This window comes from Nestor notabilis, unplaced genomic scaffold, assembly GCF_000696875.1.
Source record: "Nestor notabilis isolate BGI_N333 unplaced genomic scaffold, ASM69687v1 scaffold23666, whole genome shotgun sequence".
NCBI classification, from domain to species: Eukaryota; Metazoa; Chordata; class Aves; order Psittaciformes; family Psittacidae; genus Nestor; species Nestor notabilis.
In genome coordinates this window covers 11,008-20,666 of record NW_009934570.1, presented here as the reverse complement: position 1 = coordinate 20,666, position 9,659 = coordinate 11,008, and the positions used below count along the sequence as shown (strand labels likewise).

Here is a 9,659-nt window from a genome sequence, read left to right as displayed (position 1 = left end):
AGTGGGAAGGATGTGGGGATGGGTCCCTGGGGGGGTGGTGGTGGTGATGCTCAACCTCCCATGGCAGCAAGCGATGACAGTGGAGGGGAGCCCACTGGGGAGAGCTCATGAGAGGATGGTGTGAAGCGTAAACCACCGTGCAATGCAAATGGCACCATTGTGGCTATCCCAGGCCCCAGATTGTGTTTCTCTTGTGCAAGAGCCACCCTTCTCTTTTGCTCATGCCATTCCCTGGGCATGTGAGTTTTCACCATCTGCTCTTGTAGGACTTTGGCCACCTTGGGCATTGCCATCACCTCGAACTGGTGGGTGTCCCTTGGCCAGACACAAGGCTGGGAAGCAGTGAGGTAAAGGGCAGAGCATCCTTTATCAATGGAAGAAGTGATTGCTCATCTGCCAGCTCATCCACACCATGGGGGCTTCAGGTTTGCTTTCATGTTTTCCTTTCCCCTTCCTCCCTGAGCAGGCGAGTGCCAGCAGGCGTTCACCTCCATCAAAGGGAACTTCTCCAGCCCTCGGTACCCCAACTTCTACCCCAACAACCTCAAGTGCCAGTGGAGCATCCAGCTGCCCCCAGGCTACCGGGTCAGGATCTTCTTCTTGGACATGGACCTGGAGGGCCGGAGCAGCCTGACGGGTGGCTGTGATTATGACCGTGTGGCTGCCTTTGATGGTGGTGCTGAGAACGGGTCCCTGCTGGGGCAGTGGTGCGGGCAGGACAGCCTGGCACCCATCACCTCCCGCAGCAACCGGGTGCTGCTGGTGCTCCACACGGACCGCAACACGGCCAAGAGGGGCTTCTCCATCACCTATGTGGGAGGTAAGGCCTGACCTGGGTGCTCTCAATGCTTTATTTCCATTGGGATATGCTCAACAGTGTGTAATTTCCTTGAGGACTGTGCAGCGAAAACACCCGTCTGCAGGAGCAGAGCACATGGCTCTTTAGGGATGGGGTGGAGAAGACGTGGTGGGTGAGCTCTAGCTCTTGCAGAGTGTCTCGCACATGCTCCACATCATGTTTAGTATTCAGGAGATGCTTTCCAGCTTCTCCTCCCTGTGTCTCTGCTGCTGCCATGCTCCCGCTGCTCCCTCAGGGCTTGAAGCAAACAAAGCCCAGGGGGATTTTAGGAGACCAAAGCCCCAGCGGAGGTGACCAGCTCCAGCATCACCACCCTGTTCCTGCTCCCCAGGATGCTCCAGCGCCGCTAGCACACAGCTGAGCAGGCAGACATAAACAACATCCTCTCCTGCAGCACCACAGGGGCAGGATCCCTGGGACGCAGCGCTCCCAAATCCAGGCAGTGCTGCCCAACAATCCCTGCCGCCCGCATGCCCTTTATCCCAGTGGTGCGTCTGCAGCCGGTGGGAGGAGCGGTGCGTAACCTTCCTCATGTCTTTGCCAACCTTTGCACCTCAAAAGCCAGCCAGTTCGTGGTGTTTGTTGTGTTTAAAGATAATTACATCTGAGCTGACCTGTGTGTCAGGGATGATTCAGACAGGAGCAGCCTCTGGTGGAGCCACAGCAGGGCTGCTGGACCAGCAGCACGGGAGCTGGGGTTGGTTGGCCATGAGTTTATGAGCTTTTGTCCCTCAGCACCAAAATGTTCCTCATTTCCAGTGTAGCAGAAGGGATTTGGGGATAGGTGGCTCTAGGAGTAAGAGATGGGATGGAGTTTTGTCCCGAGCCTCTGCAGCCTCGGGAGGGAGAGAGGTTGTACCAGACATGCAGCAGGGCTTTGGTGTGCACAGCAGGTCGGTACCTGTCCTTGTGCTGCTCATGTCTTACTGGTTTACAGCAGTGTGCAGGGAGAGAAATCTTGGCCTCACTGTGTCTGGTCATGGAGAAACCCCATTCCCAATGGAGCAGCTTGCAGGTAGACAGGATGCTGAAGAGCAGGGGGAAGCCCCGTCATGGAGAGCAATGTGACTTCTCCCGACTGCCCAAGGCTCCTGCCTCTCTCCCTTTGCCCTCAGTGGCAAAGGGGCACCTCAAACTCCATGTCCACATCCACAGCCCTTCAGCCATGCAGATTATCTTCCTTTCAGCCTCCACATCCACAACCCTTCAGCCATGTAGGTGTTTTCCTTTTGCCCTCCACATCCACAGCTCCTCAGTTACGCAGATGCTTTCCTTTTGGGCCCACAGAAGGGCATGACTTGGGCTGGGCATGTGTGATTTATGGCCATCCGAATGAAAGCCTTCATGGCAGGAGAGAGGATCCATTTTCTCCTCCTCTTGATCTAATGCACTTTAGTTATTTGGTAAATCTTCTAATGGTTTTATAATGCACTAAGTGAAGCAAAGTGACACTATTTTTTTCGTATTGATTTTATTGTGTCTTATTTATCCCTTATTCAGAGGGAGCTGGAATAATTCAATAATTCATACTGCCCAAGTGGTTGGTTGAAGCTGAGCAAGGATTAATTTTAAAGAGGGGGCATTTTTCCTCCCTGCTTCTTTCCCTGTGTGGATGCTTTCTGCATCCAGAGGGGCCAGAGGGAGCGGGATGGAGAGAGGCTGTGCTCCCTGCTCTTCATCTCAGCATCAAGGGCAGCTCAACAGCAGCTCACTCCATGCACTGTTCACCAGCTCCCCATCCTGGGGACAGTGGAAGGTTAATGAGGGACAGGACCTGGGCTGGGATGGATGCCCTGGGGTTGGGGACATGGCTCACCCTTCCCCAGGGACCATATGGCAGCCACACAACTACATCGCTGTGGGGTTGGCAGGTGTGGGGTCCTCCAAGATGCATCTCCTCCATTTCATCACTGGAAGAGTGTCTCCTGCAGTGGAAGGAGGATGAGGTTCAAGAGGGTTGGTGGTGGGGTCTCTGAGGCAGAAAGCACAGCAGTAACTGGGGAGCCAACTGTGTCTGACCTCAGCATGGGACAGGGCTAAAATACTGATAGTGCTTTCTGCATTTTGGGTGTAGCTCCTTTTTTCTATTCTCATAGAATCATGTAATAGTTCAGGTTGGAAGAGACCTTAAAGCTCCTCCAATTCCAACCCCTGCCACGGGCAGGGACACCTTCCACTAGAGCAGGTTGCTCCAAGCCCCTGAGTCCAACCTGGCCTTGAACACTGCCAGGGATGGGGCATTTACCACTTCTTTGGGCAGCCTGTTCCAAACCCACCATGTGAATCCTACCTGCAATGCCGGTGACTGCGAGAGGCACGGCACACCCATGAGGCCAATGTCCCTGCTGCTCCGGGGTCTGTTGGTTGCCTGCTTTATGTGTGATGTGGACAGTGAGCTTTGAAAACTGCTGGACCTTCACGTGTGCCTTGTTTTGTGTCCCAACAGTTGTGCCCATCAACGTCAGCTGCACCCGGACGGACTTCCACATCCAGATCCCCGTGCAGTCCCTGGCCCAGCTGGAGAGGAACAGGATTTATTTGGGGACCCCGTCCTGTGCAGCCCAGGTGGTTGGCAGGAGCTTCAAAATACACACCAGGTTTGATACCTGCGGCACCGAGTCCCGGGTAAGCGACTGACAAACCTCCCTTTAAAGCAAGCTGAGTAGATGGTTATCCCCGTGCCGGGCACACGGGCTGCAGAGGGACATTCCCTCCCATCTTCCCAGTAGATACTGGTCTGGTTTGTGGCCATCCCATCAAACCCCTGTGAAAATGAGCTGCACAAAGCCCTGATGAGACATCGTCCTTGTCTTGCAGAAACGCAACAACACGTCCGTCATCATCAGCACCCTCTACATCGACTTTTCAGCGGGCGACCAGGAGGACATCCACCAGTACGAGGTGCAGTGTGAGCCCAAGAGGAAGGAAGCCTCGGTCACCCTCATCGCCGGCCCTGACCCATCCAGGCTCAGCCAGGCAGAAAACCTGGTGGATGCCCAGCAGCAGGAGGGGGAAGCGATGGACACCCGTGAAATCAAGAGCCAGGACACCAGTGACATCGTCTTCATCAGCATCTGCATCCTGGCCGGGCTCCTCATGGTCATCGCAGTGGTGGGGCTGGTGCTTCTGTAGGATGCTGCTCCACACACCTCCAGGGCAATCCCAGCCCTGCCCAGGGTGGAAACGCACCCCTTTACCCCAGGCTGAGCACTAACACAACTGCTGGAACACAAACACAGCTCCCAGGCTCCGAATGAGCCTGAACCCAACCTCCACCTCCCCACAGCGCCTGAATAATCCAGGCAATAGGCAGCCATTTCGCTTCCCGGTTTGTTTTCCTCTGTCTCAATCTGTCCATTTGGCTCAGGAATGCAATTCTTGCACTTCCCAACTCTTCCCACACCTGCTTCAGTTCATTTTCCCTCTGGTGCTGCTGCTGCTTTCGGGAAAGTAACGTTTGCTGATGGCTGCAAATCATCCTGCCAGTTATTTCTAGCTGAACTCTTGAAGGTACAAACCATCCCCAAATACAGTGATATTCCCAGCAAATATTATCCATGCTCCCACCCGTGCTCAGGGGGGTGCTGTGGTATCTCCACTTGGCACATACAGATGTAGCTCATGGAGATGCTCCCAGGCGGTGTTTCTGGATGTCTGGATGATGTGATGAGATGCATTCACCATGCCCCGGAGCTCCTTGTTTGATCTTCACATGTCGTCTAACCCACTGCTTGCTCTCGGGACTCACCTCAGTGCTTCAGCCACCAGCAGCTGGAGGGAAGGAGGAGGATCTCTCTTCTGCTTTGTGTTTTCCTCCTTCCCAGGACATCCAGGAATCCATCACTGTGAGCTCTGTACCAGCATCACTCCTGGAGTCTGAAAAATTGCTGTGGAGCCTGAGGAGATGCTGGAGTGTGGAGGTTTTGGTAGCCCTGTAAAGACAGCCTCAGCAGGAGGGGCTGGCTACCCTGGGACCCCCGTGACAGCAGATCTCTGCCCTTGGTCCCTGCAGAGAGTGAGCTCAGCAGCCAAGAGCATGAAAATAGGAGTCCTGTGGTCACTGCACCTGCAGAGGACTTGGGTTCCTCCCCAAGAGCACTGATGCTACTGATGCTGGATGGCCAAATAACCCCCACCCCAACGCAAAGACAATTCCCTTTCAGCATCACACAGGGGGTGGCTGTCACAGAGCAGCCTGTGTTTGTCCTGGCATGGGTTAGAGCCAGGGTATGACAAAGCCAATGTGAAATCTTGCTGCAGAAGCAGGGTGAATGTGGCCCTGGGAGCCTGGCATAGGGGCCACCCACCCCAGCACTGTGTAAAACACACTGTGGTGCAGGGAGAGATCTTAACAATGTCCAAATGTGGTCATTCAAGGGTGAAAAACTGAGCTTGGGGGCAGTGGGTAATCCAGGAGCCTCTTCTTTGATAGCATTACCTCTAAGTATGAATCCATCCAAAGGAGCACACCAGCTATTCCTGTAAAGCATCGTACAGCAAACCCCTCTTGCTGCTGGATCCAGGTCAGTCCTGTAGGTGAAAGGCTTTCCTGACTGATGTCCTGCATCCCACACCCGCTGGGACAGCTCTTTACATCAGGGCATTAGAGGAAGCAGCAGGAAAGGAAAAGGATGATGATCAAGATGATGATCTGGATCCGGTTTGCACCATTCCATGGATGCCTAAAAGGGTGCCTGGGGAGGGAAAGAAGGCACAAATCCACGCATGCCTCCTAACGAGGAGCCTTTGTTGCTGGAGCCAGGATTGGTTTGGTGTTTGTTGGTGCAACACATGGGCAAACATGAGATTTCCAAGTGAAGAATTTGCCAGCCCTGTTAAGCTCCATTAAGGCAACGTTTTGAGAGCGTGTTTTGTACATAGAGGGGAAACAAGGCCAGACCCCCCTGCTGCCTGCAGAGCCTTGCTGCCACTTAATTGCTGGGTATATAACTGTCAGCTTGAGACGATAGCAACAAGATTTGACAACTGGAGAAATTAAGGATATAATTAACCTTCTCAGCAGCCCGGATTTTGCTGAAACGGGTGAACGCTGAGGCCACTTGTGCTGGTGTTGAGCCAGCAGCACCCAGCAGCATCCAGCCCCTCGCCTGCAGGATGGGCACCTCCTCGCCCAGCTGGAGCCTCAGCACCGTGTGATTTGCAGGGAAAAGGCTTTTCTGGGTTGGGGTTGGAGCTGGTCGCAGAGTCCAGCAGCAGAGGGGATTGCTGTTGTGCTCACCCCCAGAGGGTTTCCAGCTCTGGCTCCTGTTCAAAGCCACCCGAGCATCTCCAAGTGCGGATGCAGGAGTGGTGCTATGGGAGCAGCTCCGCTCCCTCAGCCAAGGGGCTCCTCAGCATCCCCAGCCCCACAGGGCATCACCCAGGGGTTCATGGTTGGAGTGATTCATGCAGCTTGAAGGCTTACAAAAGCCCTCTCTGGGCTTGTTCCTGGATACATTCACAGCTGTATCTGTGAATACATCTTCACAGATGGAAGCTGCTTCTGCATAAATCTGAGGTGTCACCACCAGCGCTGGCCAGGAGTCCTCTGTGCTTTCAGATACTCGATGTCACTGAGCTTGAGGACCCCAACATGCCAGCAATATGGGGCAAAGGGGACATCATGGGGACAGAGATAACACTTGAGGCCCTGACTGTGCTCCCACCTTAGTGGCTGGGACATGGCAGCACCGCTCCTCTCCAGTTAATGCAGTTAATTTCCACTCAAACAGCAATGGTCAAATGCCTGCAGCTTTGCAAAGCCTCCCCAGATCCCTGCACTGCTGGTGATAATCCCCTCTGGATTTCAGCCCAAATGTGCTCCCCGATGGTTTATCCTGCTTGCCTCTGCACTCCCTGCTTCCCAAATCACACAGCAGCTTCCCCAGCTCTCTCTCCTGCTGCGTTGGGTGTCCCTGTCCCCAGCACCCCTTTCCCAAGGGCTACAGACAGTACAGGAGCATGGTGCTGCTGTCTGAGACTTGATTCCAGAGAGTGACAGTCCCAGCATCCCACACTAGTGCACAGAAGGATCTGGCAGTGCCAGTGGCACATCCCCATCCCTTTCCCCATCACACCTGGGACAAAAGCTCCTCGTAGCCATCACCCTCCTGGCCTCAGGTGACCTTTCCCCATCGATGGTGCTCTGTGCACCGGGTGACGGGGACACCCAGCGTGGAGAGGGAATCAGGGAGGCACCAGCTTGTTTGTCACTGCAGTAAGCAATGGGATGCAAAACAGCAGGAGCTGCAGAGAGATCTAATGGAAAGGGGCCAGGAGGAGGAAAGGAGAGGCATAACCAGGCGCTGGGGCTACTCTGGCCTTGCAAATTAATCTTAATAAGAAATCTGCGTTCATCTGATCCCCTCCACACAACCAAAGCTCCCCAGAAAGGGATCAAGGGCCATCTCTGTGCCCTGGAGGGTTTCCCTGCTGTGTGCTGCTGCTGACTGTGGCCATGGCATGGACCAGAGTGACACCCATAGCAGCTCTCCTTCAGCAAGCACATCCATCCTCATCCCTGCAGATGAAGATCCCAGCACGGGAGGTTGCATCAGGATAGCCAGGAGAGGAGAAGATCCCTGTGAGTGGGTACAGAGACCAGCACTGCCCTGGTCGTTCTGTGAAACAAACCCTTCTTCTCATGTACAAACCACTCAGATGAGCTGCAAACAGGTATCGGGAACCCATCACCAGCGCTCCTTCCCTCCACCTCAGTCCCCAGGCTTGGCGCCTCAGTTTCCCTCCTCGGCGTTGCCCGGTGCTTCCCGAGCAGGCAGGGAGAGCAGCAGGCACAGGCAGCATTCCTGGTACTCATCTGATTATTTATTTAGAGCCTGATGATTTGATTGCTGGGCTGAATGCAGCCACCCCATTTCCTGGCTTTGCTTATGGATGTGGAGTGGCGTCTCTCCGGAGCAGACAAAGGCTGTGCTGTTGTGTGGGAGGGAGAGCATCCCTTATCTCTCTGCAAACGTCTGCATGCAGATCTGGTGAGGAACTGTTGGTGAAAATCATAGATCATAGAAAACAGGATGGAAAAGCCCCCAGGAGATCGGTTGGTTTATTCCTTTTCCTCCCTGGGGAATCACTCCTCCCGGAGAGAAGATGGGCTAAAATACCCTACAAATCCCAGCCGTGCTCTCTGTGTTTTCCCTATTCACCGGGAAGGTTTTCCTACGTGTCACACTGGTAGGATGTGCTGATGGGGGATGTGCTTTTGTGCTGCTGCATTGGACAAGTGCAACGGTGGTGGAAGCGCCCCAGTGGGCACTGGTGCTGGCACAAGACCCTGCTCCTGCTGCCCAGAGGCATGGGGCCAGCCCTGGGATGCTGAGCGGGCTGGGGCATCCCACTGGGGTTCCCAGCAAACCCCTGGTGCCATGATCCACAACACGAGGGTCTGGCAGCCTTGGGAAGTGCCACTGCACCCAGAGCAAGCCCACCGAGGGGCAGCCTCAGGAGCATGGTGCTGTGATGGCTGTGGGGAGCATCAGGGTGCAGGGCTCTGCTGAGGGTGCAAACTCAACACAGCTGAACCTGGTCTTGCTCTGAGTGTCTCTGATGCCCCAAAGCTGTGTGGGGCTGGGAGGGATGCAGATGTGCAGCAGCAGGGTGCTGGGTTGCCTGAGCTGCTATTACTGCTCTCCAGTCCCCTGGCTCCGAGCATTGTGAGGATGCAGGAGGCTGAGCAGCGCTGCAGCAGGGTGAGCTCTGGGGGTTGCTATGGGCTGGGTGACACCTTGGTGGCTGTTCTGGAGCCCCCAGGGTCTGGTCCTGCCCCTGCAAGGGCTACAAACCCAGCTGCTTGGGGGGCTTCCTCTTTCCAAAGCACTGACAAGTAGCTGGGGTCCCTCTCCAGGAATGCTTTATAGACCCCAGGTTTCCACGCTTGGAAAAAACAAAGGATGTCCTGATGCTTTCTTAAGCAGAAGCATTGCACGCTCTGCTCACTTGAGATTTATGTGCCCCGAGGGGCACAGCGAGGTTCTGCTGACTCGTCTTTTTCTCTTAAATGAAAATAAAATGGCCAGTGTGTTACCTTGGTGGCTGCAGTAAGAAGCAGCTTCCTGAGCACGAGCTGGGTGCTCACCCCTCACCAGGCAAATACCCTTTGGTGGTTTATTCTATGTAATGCTCAGTGAAGTTTTCTGTGGTGATGCCAGTGGTGCACAGGGGTGGGAAGGGGCCTCATGTTGTAGATGTAGTAGCTGGTCTGCTCCCCCACGTCAGGCTTGTGCTGAGAAAGAGGAGGGGAGATGTATTTAAATGGCTCTCGCAGGTCTCTTCCAGTGATTTCTTCCCTCTCCTCCCCTATTCCTCTGCTCTGAGGGTTATTTATGTATTTGCAGTTTTCATACTCAGGTCCCACAGTCTGGGACTGGGATGCAGGGAACTGGCATGTTGTGACACGCAGGGAACTGAACCTCGCGTCCCTGAGCTGTGCTGGTGGCATACAGCATTGCATCCCCTCTGTGAGCGTGAATTGTGCTGCTTGGGTGAACAGTTTGGGGTTTTATCCTTCTTCCCAAGCATACCCCATGGCTGGGAGCGTTTCCTGGGGTCCTCCATCCTCCCTGGAATCCCCCAGCTCCAAAAGCAGTGGTGTGAAGAGCTGGGGAGCAGCTGACGAGACCTGCTTGCAAGCTCCCTGTTCCCCATGTGGGACATGTGCAGGGAACACCAAGTTGGTACCATCAGCAGCCCTGGATTGAGCGTTCCCCGTGGCAGCACTGCCCAGCCAGCCCAATTCCCATGCTAGGGACCACCTAGCTGCGAAGTCCCACTCCAATCCTGCTTT

General features: G+C 54.7%; 1 protein-coding gene across 1 annotated transcript; it reads left to right on the top strand.

Moving 5' to 3' along the window:
- Window positions 1–466: 466 nt before the first annotated feature.
- Window positions 467–3,991, top strand: CDCP2 (CUB domain containing protein 2; the record flags this gene model as incomplete). Its single annotated transcript, XM_010017424.1, has 3 exons — window positions 467–820; window positions 3,306–3,484; window positions 3,677–3,991. Coding segments are annotated over 3 exons (848 nt in total), but the record flags the coding sequence as incomplete, so codon positions are not given.
- Window positions 3,992–9,659: the final 5,668 nt, after the last annotated feature.